Source organism: Haliaeetus albicilla, chromosome 10 (genome assembly GCF_947461875.1).
Source record: "Haliaeetus albicilla chromosome 10, bHalAlb1.1, whole genome shotgun sequence".
Classification (NCBI taxonomy): Eukaryota; Metazoa; Chordata; class Aves; order Accipitriformes; family Accipitridae; genus Haliaeetus; species Haliaeetus albicilla.
In genome coordinates this window covers 27,157,598-27,181,504 of record NC_091492.1, presented here as the reverse complement: position 1 = coordinate 27,181,504, position 23,907 = coordinate 27,157,598, and the positions used below count along the sequence as shown (strand labels likewise).

General features: G+C 62.8%; 3 protein-coding genes across 6 annotated transcripts; all 3 read right to left on the bottom strand.

Moving 5' to 3' along the window:
- Window positions 1-642: 642 nt before the first annotated feature.
- RUSC1 (RUN and SH3 domain containing 1) lies at window positions 643-8,626 on the bottom strand. 3 transcript variants are annotated; one of them, XM_069794414.1, is made up of 10 exons: window positions 8,550-8,626; window positions 6,126-7,783; window positions 5,249-5,350; window positions 4,531-4,607; window positions 4,171-4,345; window positions 3,941-4,046; window positions 3,795-3,841; window positions 2,522-3,545; window positions 2,051-2,179; window positions 643-1,313 (listed from the first exon to the last, which is right to left on the bottom strand). In XM_069794414.1, exons 2-10 carry the CDS (start codon window positions 7,708-7,710, stop codon window positions 1,145-1,147), a joined length of 3,414 nt encoding a protein of 1,137 aa, XP_069650515.1. In that variant the 5' UTR covers window positions 7,711-7,783; window positions 8,550-8,626; the 3' UTR covers window positions 643-1,144. The 3 variants fall into 3 exon arrangements, with proteins under 3 accessions (XP_069650515.1, XP_069650516.1, XP_069650517.1); XM_069794415.1 differs by lacking the exon at window positions 8,550-8,626 and adding an exon at window positions 7,877-8,037; XM_069794416.1 differs by lacking the exons at window positions 5,249-5,350; window positions 8,550-8,626 and having other exon boundaries at window positions 6,126-7,839.
- A 158-nt stretch (window positions 8,627-8,784) lies between these two features.
- Window positions 8,785-11,523, bottom strand: FDPS (farnesyl diphosphate synthase). Its single transcript, XM_069794430.1, has 9 exons — window positions 11,229-11,523; window positions 10,994-11,134; window positions 10,836-10,916; window positions 10,617-10,739; window positions 10,290-10,378; window positions 9,946-10,018; window positions 9,726-9,803; window positions 9,515-9,649; window positions 8,785-9,218 (listed from the first exon to the last, which is right to left on the bottom strand). Exons 1-9 carry the CDS (start codon window positions 11,364-11,366, stop codon window positions 9,018-9,020), a joined length of 1,059 nt encoding a protein of 352 aa, XP_069650531.1. The 5' UTR covers window positions 11,367-11,523; the 3' UTR covers window positions 8,785-9,017.
- A 1,955-nt stretch (window positions 11,524-13,478) lies between these two features.
- HCN3 (hyperpolarization activated cyclic nucleotide gated potassium channel 3) lies at window positions 13,479-23,874 on the bottom strand. Of its 2 annotated transcripts, XR_011326599.1 has the most exons (9): window positions 23,270-23,874; window positions 20,167-20,596; window positions 19,849-20,010; window positions 19,135-19,353; window positions 18,521-18,667; window positions 18,177-18,417; window positions 17,419-17,583; window positions 15,631-16,896; window positions 13,479-14,691 (listed from the first exon to the last, which is right to left on the bottom strand). XR_011326599.1 is itself a non-coding variant. In XM_069794417.1 (8 exons), exons 1-8 carry the CDS (start codon window positions 23,578-23,580, stop codon window positions 15,752-15,754), a joined length of 2,820 nt encoding a protein of 939 aa, XP_069650518.1. In that variant the 5' UTR covers window positions 23,581-23,874; the 3' UTR covers window positions 13,479-15,751. The 2 variants fall into 2 exon arrangements, 1 of the variants encoding a protein (XP_069650518.1); XM_069794417.1 differs by having other exon boundaries at window positions 13,479-16,896.
- Window positions 23,875-23,907: the final 33 nt, after the last annotated feature.

Genomic DNA, 23,907 nt, shown 5'->3' with positions numbered 1-23,907 from the left:
AGCAGTGGCCCCAAAGTTGCCCCTTATGACAAGCTGCTCTTGCCTTGTGGCCCTTCGCTGGACACTCTCCAATGTGTCCACATCTCTCTTTTACTGGGAAGCCCAGTATAAAATGTAAACAGTGTGGTATAAAATCACAAGCAATGAGAAAAAACAGTGTGGTATAAAATCGCAAGCAATGAGAAAAACTTGAAAAAAATAGAGGCAATCCTGCCCCTCCTGACATCCTGTGACTCACTAAAAAAGATGAGTATAATTTAAGTAAATAACTAAACAAACACATACCTTTACTAGTACTGTGCAGCTTCCATCTTGGGGTTGGGGGGGAGGCTGGTTGCCAGCCAGCCAGCATGACGCACACTTTTCCAGGGTTATTTCTGGCTCTGCATGTTTGCAGCTGCCTCTTCCTACACCATGCAGGAGACTGGGCACTTTCTGCCAGGGCACGACACCTTACTATGGTTGACCTCTGCTGTTGGTATGTTGAGCACCAGCACAGCCCTGCATGTGCTGGCTTCTTCCGCAAGAGCATTTACTTGCCAAAGACCCAGCACCAGCCCAGGCCACCCACACAGGGGTGGGCCACATGGCCATTTCCAGCCACCCTCCCCCCCCAACCACAATGATCCATTCACACATGCAGACACGTGAGTCACAACCTTTATTTCCAGCTTCCCCCCCCAATAAGCTCGTTCCTGTGGTTACAACTATTTACAGAGTGCTGGGACTGTGCAGCTGCAGCTGGGGCCAGCCTGGGCCACCAGCCTCAGCACCAGGGCAGAGCAGGGCACATGGAGGTGGCAGCAGTGGCAGGAGATGAACAGCACAGAGACAACATCCAGGACCGTGAGCACTGCACAGGGACAGGGTCCTTCCCGCCCCCGTCACCAGCGTGGGCATCAGCTGAGGAAGCACGAGCAAGAGCAGTTCCCACATGGGAGCCACAGTGAAGTACCAGCAGCTCTGCAGGGACACACACAGCAGTGGCTCATGGGATGCACCCACGGCAGACAGTAACATGCGAACAAGCAGCAGTGACGGGCACCAGCGCAGGGTCCCCTGCAGAACTGCCAGCCCTGAAGGTGGTGAAGACACGGTAGGAGACAGTCCTTCCAGGAGATGGCACCTGCTTCCTCAGGTCTCCTCACAAAATTAGGGATGTGTAACCAACAGGAACTAGGCCAGTGCTGTTTCCATGGCAGCAGCAGATCCAGTCTTCATCCACGGTGGAAAGCAGCTGCAGGATGTCTCCTTTTTGGAAGCTCAGGTGACCATCGGCTGTGCCCGTGTGGTCACACAGCGCCCGAACTGCCCTGCACAACAAATGCCATCGGGAATTCACCTCCCCATGGACCCCAGATAGCACTGAGAGAGGCTCCCACAGGACTCTGGAGGGGTTTTGATGCTCGTGGGTGGAGCCAGTGCCCACCCTCCTCAGGCAGAGATGCCATCTGATAATGGATTTGATCGAGAAGCCACATCACAAAGGTGTCCTGCCAAGCAGATCCTTGGAGCAGCAGCAGAGCGTGAGCAGCTCTTGTGCAGACATGGTGGGGAGATCTAGGTCAGAGCCAGCGAGGGCTGGGGAGGAGGGAGACGGCTGAACATGGTGTGGGATGGCCACTCGCCCTCTGTGCTTGCTTGGACAGACACTGTGCAAGCACAGATGGACCACTACAGCTTTTCTGACCTGCCACAACTTGGTCAGAGCTGCCATGTGGCTGCTCCAACAAGCTGCTGTGTATCCACAAAGCATACAAGAGAAACAAAATGCTCAAAACTCCCGGCAAAAATGTCTGGGAAAAACAACTGACCAGGGCTAGGCAGACACACAGGTTCATCCAAAGCTCAGCAGGAGATGGGGGAATCCGCAGGGGGGGCAGTCAAGGTGGAAGTTAGCAACAAGGAGTGTTGGTGCAAGCCTTTCCCTACAAAGGCTTGTAAGATAGCCAGGCTATGTCTGGAAACAGACCCTGCTTCCCCTGCTCCCCCGCCCTGAAAAATCCACCACCAGCTCTCCAGCCCCAAACACTACAGTACCCTGCATCACCTGTGAGTCTGGGGTGAGTCGGATGTGTTCCTCTCTGGCTGTTCTTGGGCACGGGTCTTCTCAGATGCCAGCCCCTTCACCACCACAGCCAGGACACATGCGCTGGGGGACAGCCAGCTAGAAGGTCTCCTGCCACAAAGCAAAGAAAGCCACAAGGTCGTCTGGGAAGCCTTTTCCCACCCATCCTGCTCAGACTATTCTGGTGGTCTGGGAGCTGACAAAGGCCCTATCAAGCACCACCGAGCCTCCATCACTAGCTCCTGCTGCTCTAAAGGACTGACACAATGCGATGACAGCAGCACTTGGGAAATGCACTAATCCCAGGAGCACAAAACCTGGATAACAGGCAGTACAAGACACCCGGCAAGGCCAGCAAGCCTCACGGTGTGCTCTCTGTTTGCTGCCTGGGAGAAAAACCCTTCCTCAGCACATGCTTCTCCCCCCACCCTGCCTCCCCAAGCTGGGTCTTACCTGGACCTAGCTGAGTTGGTGTCAGGACTGGGAGGGAAGCTCCTGGCAGAGGGGCTAGTGGCTCCAAAGAGCCAGCCCAGCCAGCTGCCCTTGTCAGGACCAGGATGACCACCCGCCTCTGGGTCAGAAGGTGCTGCCTGGTTCCTATTTGCATGAGGCTCTGGGCAAACAACCAGGAGTTTCTCCTCAGCACCAGGATCATCTGGCTTGGTGGGTGCTCCAGCTCCAGCAGGCGGGATGAGGTCTTCAGGGGAAGAGGTCCCAGAGGTGTCAGCACTGCTGCTGGGCTTTGGACTGGAGAGTTCAGGGACAGCTTTGGTCTGAAGGAGCTGCAGCTCCGTGCCTTTAGGGTCATTCACGGATGTTTGGGATCGCACAACCTGGCCAGGGCTGGAATCCCCCACAGCCGTCTGCAGCTTTGTCCACCAGACAAAAGGGAACTTTTCCTTGCTAGGAGCAGCATAAATCCTGGAGGCCTGGCTCAGCTGGCCCCACCAGCCACTGAGGCCAGCCCCAGTGTCCTGAGGGCCTGCCTCGGGCCTGCGGGTCTCCGGGCAGCTGTCAACTCCCAGGAAAGTGCGACTGAGCTGGTCGCCCCACCACAGCACATGCTGGAAGGTCTGCTGCAGGGCAGCCCCCACCTGGGGGCCAGGGACCAGCCCACGCACAGCTGCTTGGGACTGGGACCTTGTGTTGCCCTCTGCACCAGCTGCCCTCCCCAGAGTATCAGGGGGGATCTCGTCTTCCAGGCTTGCCCCTGCAGCATTGCTTTGGCCCTCCAGAGAGGGCTGCACAGCCCCCCGAGCCTGAGCAGAGTGATGGGCAGGAGACAGAGGCGACTCTAGCTGACGGGACAAGGGTCTTACATCCACGGAGAGGTGGTGGTGTTCAAAGAGCAGGTCAATGTGGAAAGTCAGCACCGAGAGGGGCTGGATGAGCAGCAGCAGTTCATCAGCGAGGTGGGGAAGAGGGCCTTGGCTCAGGGCAAAGAAGGCCGTGGGTGAATACAGCACGGAGATTACACCTACAAGATATGCACAGCTGCAAAATGCCCTGCCCTTGCCCACACACCCCTCCCAGGGCCAGCTAGTCTGTCCTAGCAGGTCAGATGAGCTTCTGCTGGGTGTTGTATTGAAGATGCACTATGAAAAACAATGCCCTTATCCACTACAGAAATCCCAGCCAAGCATCGTGGGTGGAACAGGTATGGGATTATCACCCTGGCAAACAGGAGAGGACTGGGGTGGGGAGCTTCCAGGCACTGTGTCCTTACCTGGGCTCTTCTGCAGGTGAGAGATCCATAGCTCCAGCTGCTTAATGCTAAACAAGACAAAAGGAACCCAAGTTAGAGCTCCTGGGACTCTCTTCCAACCTGCCATCACAGCAAGGACAGCCTGGGCCAGCAGGCCCAATACTCACTTCAAAAGGCCGAGGATAAAGGCATGAAACTTCTGTCTGGTGCTGTTGAGAGGGGCCAACCCAGCCACGTGCCAGCACAGGGAGCGGAGAGAGCGGGTGTTGGGGCCTGTGAAATACACAACACAGACAGTCACTGCTCTGGGCACACATTCTCCCCCAGCCCAGGCTGGAAAAGGGCTCCAGGCACCCTGAGATGCCAACATCTCCAGGAGCGTGTTCCACACACCAACCTGTCTTCACAGAGGCTTCCACCACCCTCCAGGGGGAATTTTTCCTTTGGCCTGTGATAACATCCTTCTGGAATGGCTTCAGCCCATCCTCCACCAAGGCATAGAGAGCAGGGCAGAGGGTGTGCAGCAGCAGATAACCCACATCTGGGCTGAGCCGGCTGTCTCCCAGCTGGGCCTGAAGTAGGGTGGCACAAGGAGAGGAGAGGGAGGGGAACGGCAGCACCTAACCCTGAGCCTGCAGGGAGGGATGATGGGATCCTCCCCCGGGAACTCCCAAAGCCCCTCCTGCCCAAAGCCTGCATGGCCTGCCCTCGCTCCTACCCACCCCAGCCCAGCCAGAGCCTCAGCCCAGACCCTCACCTTCTGCACGAGGTTCCGCGCGGTGCTGAAGTGGGCAATAATCTTATCCACGGCGGTGCTGACGGCAATCAGCAGGGCTGCCGGACAAGAGAAAGGAAGACGTCAACGTGGCACCCAACCCCACCACCACTGCAGCACCTGCCTCAGCCCATCAGCAGCGCGGGGCTGGCTGGGGCTGACCAGCATCACGCTGGCCACAGCTGCAGCAAGCAGCCGCTCTGGACATCAAGGCCTGGAGGAGCCAGGGAGGAGCGGGCAGGAGGGTAATGGAGCATCCCAGGCCGTTGCCATGGGAACCTGTAGCTCTCGGGTGCAGGGATGAAGGACCCGCCGTTTCCAAGGGGACAAGGCCTGGATGGAGCCGTGGGCAGGAGACCCTCAAGGTGTTTCCAAGATGCCGGGGCAGCCCCACCCCCGTTCTCCGGCTCGACAGCCCCATCTGCCGAGAGACGGGCAGGGCCGGGCCCTGCAGCAGGCAGCCCTGCCTGCCCGTGCCCGCGCCCAAAACACCAGCCAGGCCCACCGCCCACCCCCGCCCCTGGGCCGAGCCCCTCACCTCCCCCCCGCCCCCGCCAAGCCCCTGCCACCTCCCGGAGCCCCGCTCGGCGACGACGGGACGGGCCGGACCGGGCAGAGGCTCCGGAGGGGAAACCGCCCCGGCCCAGCGGCCGTTCGGCCCCGAGGGCGGGCGGCGGGGCCGGCACCGCGGGGCCGTTACCTTTCTTCTGCTCTCCCCGGGGGCGGCGGGCTCCCTCCGTGCTCCCCCCGCCAGGCCGGGCTGCTCCCGGGGCGGTTCCAGCGGCGGACGGCGAGGGGCTGGCTGGAGAGAGCCGGGAAAGGGGGGGGCGGCGGAGTCAGGCGCAGCCCGCGGGGCCCCGCCCGGGCTCCCCCGCGGCCGGTGAGGCGCTGCCCCGGCGTAGGGGCGTGAGGGGGGCGGCGGGGCCGGGGGGAAGCGAGGCCCGAGGCCGCCGCGGGAGGCCGCGAGGAGCCCGCCCCGCCGCCCCGGCCCCACTCACCGCCGGCAGCACCTGGGCCGGGGCCGGGGCCGGCCGGGTCGCGCTCGGCCATGGAACCGGAGGCAGCGGCGGGGCGAAGGGCAGCGGGCAGGGCGGGGCGGGTCGGGCCCCGCGGCGGGGAAGGACGGGGAAGAGGAAGGGCTCGGAGGGAGCCCGTGGGCCGGGCGGGGTGAGGAGGTGCCGCCTCGGCGGGGCCAGCCCGGCCCTGGGCAGCCGGGACAGGCCAGGGCAGCCCCAAGGGACTGGGGGGACGCTCAGGGGTCCCACCCGAGCGCAGCCGGAGATGTGGAGGGGGAAAATCCATGCGCGCAAGAAGCGGAGGGCAGCAGCAGCCCCTCGGCCCTGCCTGGCACAGAGTGCTCGAGGGGCACAGAAACCATCTTGCCAGCTAGCAAGGAGCAGGCCGGCTTGGCATGCAGCTGCGACATGCACCCACTGCCTCCGCAACTGGCTGCCCCCCCAAGTCCTGCAGCCTCAGATGTGGCCGCTGTGCCAGAGCCTGCAGGTCCCCCCTGCCCCGCTCAGTCCCCTAAAGGGTGACACTCCTGCACCCAGCTTGGAAGGGACCCAAACTCTTACCCTCCCCGCCGGTCTCTTCTCCTCTCTCGACCATCCCTGGCACCCAGGGGTCCCCACCAGGACTCCCAAGCCTCCGAACCAGGGCATCTTTATCGCAGCCAGAGCCCAGCCCCTTCTCTCCCGGAAGACAGCTTTGTGGTGGCAGCCCCCCTTCCTCTGCATCCCCCGGCTGCCCCTCCGCGATGGGCTGCAGTCCTGGTCGGGATCTCCTCCTCTTCAGCTGGTGGCTGTCCATAGATGCCAGCAACTGTCCACCCAGAGGCACGGGTGGCACCCAGCCTAAGCCCTCACTGCCTACGGCCGTCTCAAGGGGTGCAGAGGGGTGCTGAGATGGCACTGGCTCTGCCCACTCGCCAGGTGGCTGGCTCTTGGGCTTGTTGGAGGCACTGCGGTACCGCAGCTCCTTGAACGTTGTCACCTCTCTCTGCCTGGAGCTGGCAGGTCTGGCTGGCCAGTTGTGCTGGAGCTGGGGCCAGGCTGGCTCCTGGCCCACGGCACTGGAGAGGAGCTCGCTGGGGGGTGGCAGCTCCGTGTCAGGTGAGAATACAATCAGCCAGTCGCTCCGGTCAGCCCTGGCCTGGGCAAGAGTGGGCCCAGCGGCGTTCCTCTTCCTCTTCTGGGCAAGCTCGTGAAAGGAGGTGATGGTCTTCTTGCCCGTGTCTCTGCAGAGGTCACCTGAGGCAGGCTCCGGCTCTGCTGGCCGTGCAGGCAAGAGCGGCTGCTGTGCTCTGTGCCCACTGAGAACCTGCAGCCATCTCCGGGGCCGGGGGGGCACAGGTGGGGGGAGGCTGCCAGCCCGGGGCTGCAGCTCAGGAGCTCTGCTCGGGCTGGGATCCCACCGTCCTGGTGCTGGCGGAGCTGGAGGCACAGCATCGGGGTCAGGGAGGGGGTTGCAGTTAGGGTCTAGGTCGGTGCAGATGCTGGTGGTCTCCTGTGCTGCCATGCTGGGAGAGGTCTCATCACACTGGGAGTCAAGCAAGCTGCTGCTGCAGAGGCTGTCCGGGCTCTCTCCAGCCAGGGTGTCTGGTCCCTGGAGCACCAGGGGGTTGAGGTTGGCATCTCTTCCATCACCTGTCCTACCCTGGTCAGCTAGTGACTTGCCATCCTGGGCATCTTCTATAGGACTGATGGTGGGCCGATTTTCAGGGGATTGGGACTCTTCTCTGGAGAACGCCTTGCAGTACACGGAGACTGGGGAGTCATCCAAGCTGAAATCCGAGCAGCTGCTGACAGAGGAGGAGGAGGAAGCCAGATCACAAGGGGCATCACAAGGGGAAGCCACCTCCTCCTCTCCAGCATGCAGGCAGGGGAAATCCTCTTGAGCTGCCTGGTTCTGGAGACCCAACGTCACCGGCTGCTGAGTGTGACACTCACAACACTGGCACTTCAAGGAGGGATTGTTAGAATTGGCATCCACTTGGTCATAGTTCTCCGGAGAGTCGCTGCAGCCAGTCTGGTCTCCTCCACCCATGGAGCCAGAGTTCTCTTGCAGCTCTGGGTGCCGGGAGAGGTGCAGCCCCAGGGAGATGTGCTGCAGATGGATGTGGTTGAGGTTACACAGTAGGCCTTTCTTCGGAGCCAGCATGATGCTGCCTCACTGGTAGTGCCAGGGCTCCTCAGAGAGCCCCACAGCTCCCCTCTTCAGACCATCCAGCTCCCTGCAAACATCAAACACACTTTCAGTTGGCAGGGGAGAATGCAGCAGCACAAACCTGGAGAGGAACAAACAGGGCAAGAGGGATGGCAGTGACCTTGCGGCAGCCACCGAGCAAGGAAGGGCCGGCTGCAGGGGACCAGCACAAGGGCCTGTGGGTTCAGAGATGGGAATACACCCAGCCGAGAGGGGCTGCCCCACAGCTCCCCACTGAACTCGGGCCTGTCCAGCCAGGGAGGGGCTGCAGCCAGTCACTGGTGAGCCAGCAGCTGATCCGCGGAACACGACCTGAGCGTGGTCCAAGGAAGCTCCGGTCAGTCCAGACAGCTGCAGCGGCAGGGCTGAATTCCCTCTGCTGGGTCTCGAGGGTCGGGAGGGTCTCAGAGATGCCGTCAAGGAGTGAACGCCCTTGAAACCTCAGCCGGGGAGGTCCTGGCCAAGGGAGGATGGCACGGCCGGCCAAAGGGTCGGGTGAGGAGCCACTCGGCCTCGGAAACGCCACAGATATGGCAGCTGCTGCAGCCTGCCGCATCGTTTGGCCCTTCCCCTGTCGAGGGGAGAGCTCCGGCCCCGGGCATCTGCCGGCGGCCTCGGGCAGGGGCTGGGCAGCTCAGACCCCGGGGCGGCCCCGACCGGGCACCGAGCTCAGGTCCCGGGGCTGGAGGACCGGCGGGCCCCCGCGGCGGGAGCGGTGCTCCCGGGCTGCAGCTACCCCTTCCCCTCCCCATTGCGGCTGCCCGGAGCCAGCCGCGCCCCCCAGCCCCGCTCACCTCGTCTCGCTGCGGCGGCGAATGCGGCTGGCGGGAGGGAGGAGCCCCGCCCCCGCCCCGCCTGGGAGCCGCCCCGGCCCCACCCCTCCCGGGAGATGGCGGGGGCGGTGCTTCGGCCCGCCCCCTCCCCCCCCCCCCCCCCGCAACCCCTGCGGCCGGAAAGCGTGGGGGTGCTGGCATCCCCCCGCCCCCCACCCCGGTTCAGCCCCATCCCCAGACAACACCAGGCAGCGACACGACCACAATAATTTATATTTATTGACACAGAGGCTGGCGGATGATCTACAAAACCCCCAGCAGCCCCCACACGCGGTCTACAAACAGCCCCTGGCACCCCACCCCAGGGCAGGAGACCCACTGGATGGTGGGGCAGGGACCAGCTCGAGGCAGCTACGGGCGGGGGGGGGCGGGGGCAAACCCACCAGGCCCCCTTAGCAAAGAGCAAGCAGTCCACAGGCAGGCCCACCATCACTTCTGGCGCTTGTAAATCTTCTGAGCTAGGCCAAGAAAGATCTCCTTGGGGAGGCGGTTGGCATGCTTTTTGATCAGCTCCTGCAGGCGCTGATAGCTGCTCTCCTCATACTCCTGAAAAGCAGCCCTCATGCCCAGAGATTCATAGAGCTCCTTCACCTTTGCCACCTTCTCAGGCTCCTTACAGCCATAGTTCTCCTGAGAAAACACCAGAACAAGTCAGGTTGAGGTCCAGCTTATGGCCACCGCCAGAGCTGCTCGTTCAAAGCATGGCAGGAGTCACCTCTTGTTCTCCCTGCTACTGTCTTACACTACTCACAACAACCAAGCCTTCTCCCAGCCAGGTAGCAGCACAGTGCAGCTCTGCAGGCCAGCACATGGCTTTTCAAGGTGTATGTTATGGCATTACATTCCCTCTACACTGTGTCCTCAGGGAGGGAGTCCACACCACCTCTCCCCCATCTCCAGGGGGTTTGTCAGCCTGGTGGTGTTACCTCCAGGATCCACCTCTGGTCTGGTGTGACCCGACGCAGACACTCCACCACCAGCCAGCTGCACTTATTGTCCTGGATATCAGTGCCAACCTTGCCCGTCAGCTCCGGGTCCCCAAAGCAGTCCAGGTAATCATCCTGTACGAAGATGGAAACACGTGAGCACCCCAACCAGTGTCTTACAAGCACTGAGTGACGGGGAGCCACCTCCTACCTGGATCTGAAAGAATTCACCCATCTCCAGCAAGATCGCTTTGGCATTGTCATGCTCCTCCTTACTGTCAATACCAGCCTAAGAGGGGGGGGAAAAGGAATAAGCCCTTCCAGTACTTGCCTTCCACCCTTACTTTTCCCATGTCCCAAACTCCCCCCACTCCTCGACAGCCTCATACCAAAGGTTAGGTCCCTCCTGAGACTGTTTGCATAAAACTCACCATGTACATGGCAGCGGCGACGGGCAGGTAGAAGGAGTAGAATGCCGTCTTGTACTTAACAATTGCCTTATACCTGTGACAGGGGAAAGACGCTCAGTGACAAAGCCCAGGCCTTCCTCTCCCATCAGGGCTCTGCAGATCAGGGCCAGCAGGAAAAAACAGCATCTCCCTCCAAACCAGCCCCCAAGCTCTGACAGCGTGAGCAATATTCGCTCGGCAACGCCTGGTAGGTGACAGCAGCATTTCACCAAGCCGTTGTCTCTCTTACACAGTCTGGAAGGGACTGCAAGCAGAGCCAACCTGCCACAACAGGGCTGGCATCTCTGCCCTTTCCACCTCTTTACCTCTGCTCACTGAAGCGATTCAAATCCACCTGAGAAACAGGAGCGGTGATGAGGTCCAGCATCTGCCCAAGCTCGGTCTGGTAGGCAGTCTGAAGAGGAAAGAAAGGATTTATTCATGCAATCCCGCAGGGAAGTCCCAACAGCACACTGAAAACCCCAAACCCAAGCCCCATTTTGACTCCTCTCCGAGTCTGAAGGAAGGGTGCACGCCTGGCAGGATGCCCCGGAACTTAAGGAAGAGTCTGAGACCTGCACACCACCAAACATCCAGAAACGGCCCAGACCCAAGGTAAATCTGTGGGAAGGGGATGCAGGGGCCAGGCTCACCTGCAAGAAAAGCTCCAGCAGGCTCAGGTAGTAGGGGCGCTCCCCACAGTACTTCTTCAGCAGCCTGTAGACAGATGACTCGAGGAGAAAGGCATCGTTGACGGCATCCAGACCGATCCCCTCCTGCACCAGGAGGGCAGGGAGGTGTCACAAAACACCTTGACCCCACAGGACTCCCTGCCCTCCCCCAGCGGACAGGGGCCTCCTGAACCCTCTCACCTTCTTATACCAGCAGAGCTGCCCCCGGCGGGTGAGGGACGCATCCATGATGTCATCAGCCACCAGGAAAAAGGCTTGGAACTGCAAGAGGCTGGGTTAGGGGGCTGTGGGGGTCCCTACGGGATACCCACGGGGCCCCCGTCTGCCCCAGCTCTTACCAGCTCGATGCACCAGCCGACGGCCAAGGCGCACCGGAGGCTCTCCGGGTCCTGCTGCCCGGGGGCCGCCAGCTCCCGGAAGGCGGCCAGCACCGTCAGCCCGCGGTTGCACTTCCCGCCTGGCACGTTGTACTCCAGCACCTGCGGGCAGCCAGGAGCGGGCAGCCAGGAGCAGGCAGCCCCGGACCCGCCGCCCCCGCCCCTACCGTCCCCCGGCCCCCGGGGCCTCCCTCACCTCCTTCAGCCGGGCCACGGCGTCGCCCACCTCTGGATGCCCCAAGCCGTCCTCCGTCAGGTCGCGGACGATCTGCGGGAAGAAGTTCACGAACTCCTCCCGCTCGGCCGCCGCTCCCCGTACCCCGCTGCCGCTCATGGTCACCGAGACCGCGGCGCAGACCGGCCACCAGCGCCCCGACGGCGTTAGCGGCGTTGGAGGCGAGGCGAGGCGAGGCAAGGCGAGGTGACCCGACCCGCCCCGCCCCCTGCGCTGCGCTCCGCCCGGGTGCGGGGCTCGCCGGGACGCGTAGTCCGGAGCCGCGGGGACAGCCGGCGCTTCGCCGCCACTCGACTACAATCCCCGGCGTGCCCCGCGCGGGAGGCGGAGTCAGCCGCTGGCCACAGCTGGCGCCTGCGCTCATTGGCCCGCTCCATCGTATGAGGATGAGGCCAAGGAGGCTGAGCCAGTAAGAGCGCGGGGAGGGCGGGACCGAGCCGTCTGATTGGTGGAGAGAGCGAATGGAGCGGGTGCCCGGCCGGAGCACGGCGCAGCCCGGGGCGAGGGCTAGGGGGGTGCGGGCAGCTGTTGGGTGCAGGGGTGCGGGCAGGTGGGGGGTGCAGGGCAGCTGAGGGGTGCACTGTAGCCGGGGGGAAGCTGGGGGGCGGCAGGGTCGCTGTGCAGTGTAACAGGGGGGTGCAGCGCAGGTGTGGGGGTGCAGGTGTCGGGTGGTGGGATGCCATGCAGACACCTCTGTGGCTGAGAGCCTGGGGACCGGGGCGGGGAGGGTCTGGCTTACCGTCATCCCCGCCGCCATCACCCACCCGGGCCGGGGACACGCTGGGTGGGCTCAGCTCTGCGGTGGCATCCCCCCCCGCCCCGGCCCCGGCGCCCGCGCCGCTGATTGGCAATCTCCCGTTTATCCGCCCTAATCGTCTAATCTCAGATAACCCCGGTTTAATTAATCTCTGCCTTCTTACCTGCTAATCCCCTGCACCCGCCGTTGCCGCAGCCGGGAACGCGGGGGCTCCGGGCTGAGCCACCCCACCCCGGGGAAGGGGTCGGGTGCCCTCGCAGAGCTGGGGCCGGGCTGCTGGCAGCTGCACAGGGCTCTGCCCTTACCCCCGGGGCAGGCAGCGGGGCTCTGCCTTGCCCTGGGACACGGTGGGAGCCAGCGCGTCCCTTCGCCTCCTCCCCAGCCCCAGCTGCGTTGGCTGCCTGAGCAGCCCAGCCCTGCAGATGGTGGGTAAATCCTGGCTGGGCATGAGAAACGCGGGCCGGAATTGTACTTCCAAGAAAATGCTCGTTCTGCTTCAGGCAGCCTTGGTGTGTTCTGTGGAGCAGCTCAGTGGCCGGGCAGAGCCAGGCCTGGGCACTGGCAGCGCAGCCTGGCCTTCCAGCAGGATGCTGGGGCAGGGGGCCGTTAGCCTATGCACACTCTTAATCAGGCTGGCTTCAGTGTAATCTGAAATAATCAAATTAGAAAGAAACCACTAATGAGCTCTGATCTCATCGTGTATCACAGAGCTTAACTCTTGCTGACGGCAGGGTTGCTGGCAGCTGTTGGGTGCAGGGGTGTGGGCAGGGGCTGCCCTTGTGACACAGCCCCACAGCAGAGCTGCTGTGGGGACAGCCAGCAGGGCACTGTGCGACGGCCGCGTGTGCTGGTGTCCTGCCTGCGCCGTGCTGATGGTGCTGCAACAGGGTGCTGAGGCAGGAGCTGCTGAGGAGGGGTGCACAGGGAGGGGTGCAGTCAGAGCAAAGCTGTGCCCGCAGACCCGTGCTGGGTGCACTGGCACCGCTGCATGGGGCTGTGTGCCACAATGCCCCGGCTGCCGTGGGTCGGGCACCCCAGCCCATCTCGCGCTGCGTGACCTTCGTTTAATCTAGTTAATACCTAGAGTCTGCTCTGCAATCAGGCAGTATCAAACCTCCCCCACCTCCCATGTTAATAGATGGAAAGGAGATGGGAGGGGAAAATAACCAAAGATTAAACATTAATCTCCCCGGGGCCCAAAGGGATGGGGGTGGGCAGGAGGGGACCTGTTGCCTTTGGGCTCCCACTGCGCTGCCTGGGTCAGCAGGGCTGGGGAGAGGCCCTTCACTGGGCACCCAAGGATGCCATGGCTGCTCCTGGCTCTGCAGAGGGCCAGGATCAGATCTGGCTTTTAAGTAGGAGGGGGACTCTGGCATCTCCCCCTGTCCTGTCCCGGCAGGCAGGGTGCTTGGGGTGCCGGCGGACGGTGCCGAAGGAGGCTCCTCCAGACCAGCTCAGAATCTCTCTTTATTATTTAAATCCATTATGTACAACAACCAAAAATAAAAAAATGCTTTTAAATTCTCTGCGATATGAAAACTACAAGCTCTGTACATTGACTGCCGTGAGTGCAAGAGTGAAGGATCATGGTCTTTGGTGGCTAGACTTGCGCCCACGCATGCCACAGAGACACGTGTGCACACGGCCGGCACCCCCAGCCCTCGCCCTTCCAGGTGCCCCTCTTGCCTCCCCACCAGGATGGGGTGCTGGGGCAATGAGCTGACGCAGCTCATGGCCAGGGTCCACTGTGGTGGTGACTGGAGCACAAGGTGGCTCTGGCTCCCAGCACGGGGCTGCGGCGTGGGGAGGGTGCACCAGTGGTGCAGCCGGCAGAAGCAGAGCTGTGCTCGGTGCCATCCGGGCCAGGCCGCATGCTCTGCAGGGGACACCTAGGATGACTGCTAAAACATCTACATCACGCAGTGTAAACGTAGCCCAGGAACATCTGACTATGCAGCCCGGCTGCAGACCCCTTCCCGAGGGGCTGCCAGGGAGACACCAACCATGGGGATGGAGCGGGACATGGGGGTGGGCGGGGAAGGGGAGTTGAAGTCCGTGAAAAAAAGGCAGTGCTGGACATCCTGTCCGATGGACACGCTGAAGGGATTCCTGCTGGGCTGCTGTGCCCTGCAGGCTGGGCTCCCCAAGCAGCCCTGCAGTCCGGACTGGTCCCGACATCCCAAAACACGAGGGGGGAAAACTGAAGACCTCACTTTGAGAAGTATTGCGTAGAACAAGACCCTCACTTGCTGCACCAGGGGTCTGGCAGGCCCTGCTCAGCGGCAGCCAAGCCCCAGAGCACGACTACAAGCCATGGTTCCTGACTCCAGTAGTGGGAAGCAGCTTGCGCAGCATGGCGGGGTCAGGAGGGGACACTACTCTAACCAGGACTGTTAACACAGTTGGCCCAAAGCGACACTGTAAGCAGAGCTCAGCTGCTCGGCAGAGCCACAACTTGAACACACATTGCTGACTACTGGCTCTGGAGGGGCAATGTGGGTCGGCTGCGGGGACCCTGGGCCCCTGCCTTCCTGCACAGAGACCCAGGAGGGCAAGGGGAGGCAGCCCCATGGCCCTGCACGTCATCCAGGTGCTGCCCAGGGTTGGCATCTCTTCATGACACCCTTTCGCTCGCTGTAATGCTGGTGACCGGCATCTCCAGGCAGTCTGGAAATGAGACCGGAGTGCAGGGCAGGGGAGGAGCACAGCTCAGGCTGAGCATCCTCCCAGCAGCCGCAGGTAGCGGGGTTGCCCCTGGGCTATCCCCTCTGAGCATCCTCCTGGAGCTGCAGGCAGCTGGGTCTCCCCCGGCTGCCCCCTTGCCAGAGCATGGGTCTATGCCGCAGCGCCTGGGTGTGGGGGCAGAGCCCTGCCTGGCAGCACATCCCAACCCCGCGGGGACCTAGCACCTCTGAGGCAAGATGCTCCCCTGAGCCGGGGAGAGGCACCTGGGGGCTGCTCAGTGGGAGACCCATCTGCCTCCAGCTCCAACACCTGGCACTCGTCACACCAGGGGAACCCTGCCTGGGACCCCCAGGTCCTGCCACTGTGCCCCAAGGGACCTGCCAGGGCCTCAGGGAGGGGATACCTGGCCCCCACTGGCTCTGGGTACCTGCGTTCTGTCTGCCCAGGGAGACCCTGCTGTGGGCTCCAGCCCCCTCACTCTGCCCTTGGCAATGGGCCCCGGGGGGCTGCCTCTCCCTCCTCTCCCAAAAAGCAAGGGCACTGGGCAGAGCTTTTTGGGGATCAAGGCGGACATGTGCTGGCGGCTGCTGGAGCAGCCACCAGCACTGGTCTGGCCCCGAGGAGAGGCCATGGGGGGCCCTGGCCCCCAAGCAGCAGTTGTGGGGAGCCGGGCTCACCAGGGAGGCCAGAGTTTGGGCAAGGGCTCTGACCCATCCCATGGCCTCCAGGAGGAGGGCAGGACTCAGGACAGATGGTGATGGAGCAAGGAGGGGAGAGCCCAGGCAGGGTCCCCTCCTTGGGGCAGTCAGCAGAGCCCCCTCCTCATCCAGCTGGGCCAGCTCTGGGGCTGCCCCACACCTGTCCCTGCCATGCCCCCATGCCCGGAGCAGCCAGTCCACAGCCCCAGGTGCTGCATCTCACCTTGTCTTCCCTCCAACAGAGCCGGGGCTGGAGGCCTTCGCCAGGTGCCCTGCCTCTCCCGCCGACGCTGCCGCCAGGGTGCCAGGACCCCTCCTGCTTGTGCATGGGTGCCGCTGGGGACTCACATGTTGGACGGGAGTTTGGGCTTCCCTGTTTCCACCTCGGGGCTGAAGGCCACGGAGCCCTTGCAGGAGGGACCTGCTGCCTGCCTGGATGCGGAGACCGGGGACTGTGGGGTGGATGCTCCCGCCACGGAGCGGCTGGGTTGAGCCAGCGATCCTGAAGGCATCTGCTGCGAGTGTGCTGGCTGGCCTGGGATCCCCGGACATGGCTTGGCGAGGAGTCCGGCTACCGAGGGAGAGGATCTGCGGGCCAGGTTCCCCACAGATTTCCTGCCCTGCTGCAAGGAGCTCCCATCGGCTTGCTGGGCCACTTTATTGGGAAGGGAGGGCTGGGAGGCGGAGAGGAGCCGGACATCCTGGGTGAGCCGCCCCACCGGCAGGCCCTGGGTGCTCCTGTGCTTCACCAGCTGCTGGGGCTGCATCAGAAGAGAGATGTGGGAGCCGGTGGCTCGGGACAGGCTGTAGTGGAGCGTTCTCCCCGCCGGCAGCACCTGCTCTGAGCTGGGGGACGGAGCCCCTGCTGCCTGCTGCAGCAGCGAGGTGGAGACCGAGGCGCCGCGGGACTTGGAGAGCTGAGGCTGGGAGCCAGCTGGGGCCTGCTTGGCCGCCGCAGGCAGATCCCCCTTCTGCGCCGCGTGTGGCAGGGGCTGCCCCCCATGGCTTGGTCTCTGGCCCCCGCTCTCCAGGGGTGCCTGGGACTGGACCATGGGGGAGGAAGGCGAACCGGCAGCGGGCGTCTGGAGGTGGGACTGCGCCCCTGACGGAGAGCTCACAGAGGAGGGCCGGGAGCCCCCCAGGCTGGGCTGGGACCGGCGCACCTGCTTCGTGAGCAAGGTGGCCTCAGGCGAGAGTGGGCTGGAGATGGAGGAGGGTGGCAGGAAGATGTGGGCCTGCAGGCTGTGCTGGTGAGTCAAGGCAATGGCCACGTTGGTGGTGGCGGCAGCTGTCTGCAGGGGCGCATGCACCAGTGGCTCCCAGATCACCGGCTTGCCACTCAGTTCCCGGCCCATTGCCATCTGCTGCAGGTCCTGGATGTTGTGGGCCATGTCCTGGTCGTGCTTCACAATCTGCTGGATCATCTCATTGTTTATGGGCCCGGCGCTGTGCTCGGCTCGCTTGCGGAGCAAGATGGAGTTCTTCTTCCCTGGGTGGGAGGCAGCAGTGTCACCGACCCTGGGAACGCTGGCTCTTGGGGACACTGTGGAGGGCAGGGTGGCCATGGGGAAGGGACAGTAAAACCTCAGCGGTGTGCCAAAGGGAAGCAAGACCCTGGGGAGGGTCCAGGCTGGGGCAGAGGGTGAAGCAGGGACAAAACAGGGGAGTCCTGGCTCCAAAGGTTCCAGGCTGGGGGCTGGGGGCTGTGGTCTTGCTTGTCCTCTGCAGGCGAGGGGGCGCCAGACAGTGCAAATATGTGTGTGGGGCAGGTGACAGCCCCCCTGGGAAGCTTGTCATACAGCATTGCTCAGATCTTGCCTGGGAGGAGAGAGGGATCCTGGAGGCAAGCTCCTTCCCTGTGCTCCCCCTTATCCTCATTGCTGGGCACCCATGGGGTTGGGATGCCGTGATCCATGGGGTCCGTGATGTCATCACCCATGGGGCCGGGGTGCTGTGGCCCCTGGGAGCAGGCACAGAGGCGGCCATGCTGGGCCCAGGGGCCGCTTCTCACCTATGCGGTCCAGCCGGTCCATGGCCACTGTCTCGAAGGCCCTGCGCATCATGGGATACTCCTCCAGCACCTCATTGAAATTATCCACCGACAAGGAGTAGAGGCGGCAGTAGGTGTCAGCTCGCACACTGGCCGTCCGCCTGCCCCTCGTCAGAAGGCAGATTTCTGCAGGAGACAGGTTTGGGTGTCAGGATGACGCAGCCATCCGTCCCCTTCCCAACAGCCTCCCCCGATAATGGCAGCCAGAGCAGGGACGGGATTGCCTAGCACTCCAACACCCTGCACAGAAACAGAGCATGACCCAGGAGGAGGGACAGACCTGGGAGTCTGGACAGCCACGGCTGTGCCCTCAGCCAAGCACAGCCTTTTCCTCCCTCCCCAAGCCATGGAGACATCCCTGGGCATGGCTGCTGTGATGGCCTGGCCCCTTTCCCTCCCAAATGTGTGCATGTAGCCTGTAAACTGGCTCAGATGCTCTGCTCTAGACCATCCTCCTCTCTGGCCAGAGGTGAGGTGAGTGGATGGCCCCTCTGCCCAAGACAGCCAGAGTTCAGGGCTCTGACTCAATACGCTGGACAAGGTACCCCATAAAAACAGGGGTGGTGGACTTCTAAGGCCCAGAGCCCAGTGTGAGCTGGATGCCAAGTCTTTGGCACTGGGCAAAAGGGGATGGGCAGAAACAGCAGGGATGCCCCAGCTCCTGCCTCCTGGCAGTTCTCACTCCCCTCTGCTCTCCAGGTCCCCCAGCCCAGCCTCACCCCCAAAGTAGGAGCCATCAGACAGCTTTGTCTCCTTGTTGCCCTTAGTGAGGATGCTGACCACCCCGTGCTGGATGAAGTACATCTTTTTGCCCACAGTGCCCTCGCGGATGATGAAGTCCCCGGGCTGGAAGACCTCAAAGCGCAGCTTGGTAAGCATGGCTGTCACAAAGTTGGGGTCCGCATTGGCAAACAGGGGCATGTTGGCCACCAGGTTGCGGCAGTTGAAGTTGATGATCTCCTGTGGGGTGAGGAGCAGGTCAGCAGAGACTTTGCCGAGCCTGACCCCAGCAAGCACCGCCGCCCCACCCCCAAGTCACCAGCACTGGGGTGCCTGCCAATACCTCTTTGAGTGGCTCACTGAGTTCCCCCAGGATGTTCTCCTCATCAAACATCTTGCCCTGATAGCGGTGCTCATAGTACTCGTGGATCCGCTGGCGCGTGTCCCCAGGAAGTTTGTGGAACGACATGTACTGCTCCACTTGCTTGTACTGTGGGAACAAGGCAGAGCCACACAGGACTGCACTGAAACAAGCTGTACCACACCAGAGGCCGGTGGCACAACTGGTCAACGCTTTCCCTCTTCTTGGCAGTGAGAAGCAGCTGCTGTTGGAGCTGGGATCCAGGCACCCCTGCTCCAGGGCCCAGTCCCAAAGGCCATGTCTGGGGCAGAGGATGGGACCCCTGTGCACTCAGGATGCAGAGGGTCCCAGGGCAGAGGCCAGCATGGGATCTCACTATGCTAGGGTGAACCCCAATATCATGAATGGCGTGTCTCTATCCAAATGGGTAGCCTGACCCTGCCTCCCACACCCCCCAGGTGAGTGGCAAGGGTAGACATCAGGGCAGGAATCTGCAGGGCAGGGCAGCCCACACTGGGCTGGTTCTGGAGCTGGACCCACTCATGCCAGGGCATCTTCCCCCAGTACTCAGGCACTCACAACCCCACCCCACTGACCTTCTCCTGGTACTGGCGCCGGGACGAGTCCAGCGACTGGATGAGGGCAGTGGCATGGCCGATGAACATGGCATAGCAGGTGGCCCCCACGATCATGCTCAGCATCGTAAGCCAGACGTCGGTCATGCCCTCAGGTGCCTGCTGGCCATAGCCGATGCAGAGCATGTGGCTCATGGCCTTGAACAGGGCATGTGAGTACTGCTTCCCCCAGGAGTCATTCTGCAGATGAGGGAACAGCGGCGCTGGGGGGTCTGTCGGAAGGAGCTGCTGGGCTGAACCCTCCAGTCCCCCCTCCCCGAGCCAGGGAGTCCAAAGCCCCAGCGAAAAAAGGTTTCTGATGTGTCCAAGTCCAAAGGGCAGAGATCTGCTCCAGGAGGAGGCACTGGGGACTGTGCGAAGCCCTGACCCTGCACCAGCCCCTGCTCTGGGGAAGAGGCAGGAGCCCCACTGCCCTGTTCCCTTCTGGGCAGGGTGTGAGGGATTCCCTAGGGTGCTCTGACTCCAGCAGCAGCCAAGGTGGGCTGAGATGGGAAGGTGATGCATAGATTCCCTCTACCCCATCTCACTGCTGTTCCAAGGCTGTGACCAGAGAGATGCTGCTACACAGCACGTGGATCCAGGCAGCTCCAGCCTTAGCATACGAGATATATGACCAAATCCTCTCCTCCCCCTGGTAGATGTATGGCCAGTATTGCCCCTGCCCAGGGCACTCACCACCATGTGGTTGATGGACACCCAGCAGTCCTCAGGGAAGTCTTGCAGCATGGGCACCAGGAACTGGAGGCAGCCATCCCAATGACACAGCAGCAGCATCATGCCGATGAGGTTGAAGATCCTCACCACAGCACTGGCCAGGTCATATGTCATATGGAAGATCTGGGAAAGAGGCAGGAGTGGAGCTACAGAGAAACTCTTTTCCCAGAATGGCCCTCTGAACCCCTGCCCTCCAGCCAGCCGTACCCCACAGCCGGGGATCCCTGATCTGGCCCAAGACCCTGACCAGGGGCCTTGGACCCCCCAAGGGGTTCTCACCTCCTCCCACTGGTGGATGTAGCGGATGAGGCGTGAGAGGCGCAGCAGGCGCAGCAGGCTGAGGATCTTGGTGAAGCGGACAATGCGCAAGGCCCGGGCTGTCTTGTAGACATCAGAATCCACCTGAGTCTCCAGGTCAACGATGAGGAAAATGTAGTCAACTGGGATGGAAGAGATGAAGTCAACCAGGAACCAGCTCTTCAAGTACTTCATTTTGATGGTGTGAGGGTCAAGGATGATCTCCGTGTTGTCCTCCACCACAATGCCTGTCCGGAAGTTCAGCACCAGGTCAGCCAAGAAGAAAGTGTCCGAAAGCACATTGAAAACGATCCAGGGAGGGGTGTTCTCATCCTTGAAGAAGGTGATGCCCACGGGCAGGATGATCAAATTCCCCACCATCAAGAGCAGCATGATGAGGTCCCAGTAAAACCTGCAGGGAGGGAGCGCAGGGGACAGAGCAGGGCAGGGAGAAGTGGGAAGAGGCAGCGCACAGCTGGTTAGAAAGCAAACTGAGGTTCAAAGTTAAGAGAGTTCAACACATGGTGGAGAGACAGGCGCTGAGGACACATGCACATGTGCCTGCCTACGCACATGACTAACACCCTGCTGCCTGGCTGGGACACATGGAAGTACATGTGTGCGGAGAGGAGCAATTTTGCACCGGCTCTTAAGGCAGAGCAGGGCCAAGGGTCTGGGGGAGCAAACATCACCCTGTGTGTGTAGGAACAGAGGCTGTCACTCAAGGACCTTGGCTGTTGCTCCTCCCTCTCCTTGCAGCATGACAGTGCATGCACATGTACGCCCCTGCCCCAAACTTTACATCTGCCCTGTGGAACACTCAAGGAGGACATGGGCTTTGCTCCCTGGAGCTCCCTGTCATCCCTGCAGACTCACCACCACCACCTAGGCTGGCTTAGCGGGATTTAGAATAAGCTTTGCTGGTTATGCAAACCGAGTGCCGAGCTCCTTAGGCAGCAAGGGACTTGGGGCCCAGGGAGGCTGTCGGGATTGTAGCATGGGTGAGCCAGGCAGCAGCCAAGCAAGGACAGACAAGTGCCATCACTGCGGGGAAGGTGGAAGGAACGCGTCTAACCCCAAAGGGGCTGCTCACGAGCACTGGGCAGGAGCTACACAGCTCTGGGCCTGCAGGACCCCCTAATCCACCTCCTTTCTCTGAGAGTGGACAAGCTCAGAGGCTTTGGAGGAAAAGCCAAGAGACATGGGGCAGCAGTTGATCAGCGTTTGGTTATGCCATGAAATTCAGCATCCCCATTCACATGCAAATATGGCTGGGATGTTCTCATTCTTCACACAAACGCACGTAACGCCTTTCTTCACAAGGCTTGTGACAGCTCCTGCGACAGCTTGGTGGACTCCTGGGCTCCTCACTCAAAAGTCTTTATAGGCGCCTGGAAAAGCAAGTCCAGTTCCCACCTTCAGGTGCCCCTGTTAGCCCCAGCCCTAGTTGTGGGTAGAGACCTGAATCTCCAAAGGTGACCTCAGCGCAATTCTTAGTGCCTCATGGATCCAAACCGGCCTTTGCACGTGACAAGAAGCCTGTGGGTGTTTCATACCCTGTGTCCTCGGTGGGGCACAGGCACTGGCCTTTCTGCAGGTGGCAGGGAGGAGGAGGGAGGAGGAGCAGTCGTGGCACCATGTGAGGCTCCTCCATCGAGAGAGCACCAGAGCCTGGCAGGGAGGGGGGCACCAATTCCCTGGGGAGCTCCCCCAGGGCTGAGGAGCCTCGCACAAATTAACGCCTTCCCGCCCATGGCCGAGGTTTGCTGGGGCAGGTGAGGCAGAAGGGGCCTGACCTGGCTGAGCAATTGTCTCCTGCACCCCCACGCTGTGCCCCAAGAAACACCACACACTGAGCAGGGAAACTGCCTGCCCCCTGAACCTGCTGGGAGCTCTTGATTCAGATTTAGGCTTAAGCTCTTCAGGACAGGCCCTGTCCTTTATTCTGTGTCAAGCTGAATGCACAGGGCCCTGATCTCAACGGCCTTTATGTATCCTTATAATGTGATAAGCACCGGTGTAATCCTACTGGCTGTCTACCTGCCAGCTCGCTTCATGTCACTGACTGTGCAAACTGCTCCTGCCAAGCTCAGGCTCACAAACTTTGGGGCGACTTCCCTGGGAAAAGGGCTCTAAGGGCTTCACAGCCCTTGGTGTCATGCTGGAGCAGTGCAGGGGAGCTGGTGTGCATGGGAGGTCAGGGCCCAGTGGAAAGGGGAGCTGGCTATGGGTGCCGGGGACCTGCGGCAGGTGCCGGCCCCACTCCAGGGTGCTTCACCAGGCTGGGGACATCAGCCGTGTCACAGCTTGCTGCAGGAGATGACTGCCTGGCAGCTTCATTCCCCGTAGAGAAAGCTCACCCTATATGACTCAACATCCCCGTGACACCCAGTTCCTCCCACATCATCCATCCCTGAGCTCTCCCCGTGATCCCGGTGACACCGTGAGCCAGGCCCGGCTCCTCGCTGGGTGCCCTGCCCTCTCCCAGCAGCTCCCGGGGCTATGGAGACGAAGCCCGTGCTGGGCAGGCTCTGCGGACAGCTCGTGGGGCCCATGTCCCTCCGGGGACGGCGCAGCTCCTCGCCAGACGCAGGAATTAAAAACAGCCTGGAGAAGGGAGGGGGGAAAAGCTGTGCGAGGAGGCAAAGAGAGGCCCCCCCGCCACCTCCTTCACACGCCCAGGGCCGCGCCAGCGGAGGTCCCCGGCTCGGCTGGGCTGCCTCCGGCCCAGCGGGAGCCCCGAGGGCCCGGGGAGGGGCTGAGGCAGAAGAAAGTTGTCTGTGCTCCCGGTGGGGACGGGAGCGGGCCAACCCGAGGATGGGGAAGGGGCCGGGACAGCGCGGCCCCAGGCACCGGTGCGGGCCGGCCCCGCGGCGGCTTGCCCGGCTGCGGTGGGAAACCGCGTCCCCCGGCCCGGTGCGGAGCCCCGGCACCCGTCACTTGTTGCCCCGACGGTCGCCGGCGGAGCGGCGGGGCCGGGCCGGGCCTGGCCGGGCCGGGCGGCGGAGCCGCGCTCAGCACCACGGACAGCGGCGGGGCCGGGGCCGGGGCCGGGGCCGGGGCGGGCGCGGGGCCCGGGTCCCACCTGAAGTCGCTGTAGGGATGGATGATCCAGGCGCCGGCCGACTTCACCCGCTGCCGCTCGATCTCCACGGCCCGGTGGCTGCCGAACATGCGCAGCGAGAACTTGTTCACGGCGGGCTGCAGCATGGCCCCGAGCTGCCGCTGCACGAACGTGCCCGCCGCCGCCGCCTCGCCCTCCGCCACGATCTGCTCCGCCGCCGCCGGCGAGGCCGGGGCCGCGCCCGCCGTCCCCGCGGGCGCCCCCGCCGCTTCCCCGTCCAGCACCGGCGGCTTCTCCCGCGGCTCGGGGCTCCGGCCCGCCGCCGCGTCCATGCCGCCGCCGCCGCCGCGCCTCACGTTTCCTTCAAACGCCCTTGCCCGGGCGCCCTGCCCGTCGCCCTGCCGCACATGCCCGGCCCCGGGCGGGCGGAGGCTCACTCGCCGCCCCCGACCGCTCGGTCACCGGTCGCGCTCGCTCGCCGGCGCCCGCAGCTCCGCCGGCGGCCGCCTGTTGCGCACACTCTGGGCGCGGGCGTGGCGGCCGGGCCTCGCCGCCAGCGGGGAGGCGCCGGCGGCACCGAAGCGGCGGGGCGCCGAGCAGCGAGGCCCGAGCGGCGGCGGCGGCGGCGGCGGCGCGGGACCCCGCGGCGGGCGGGCCGG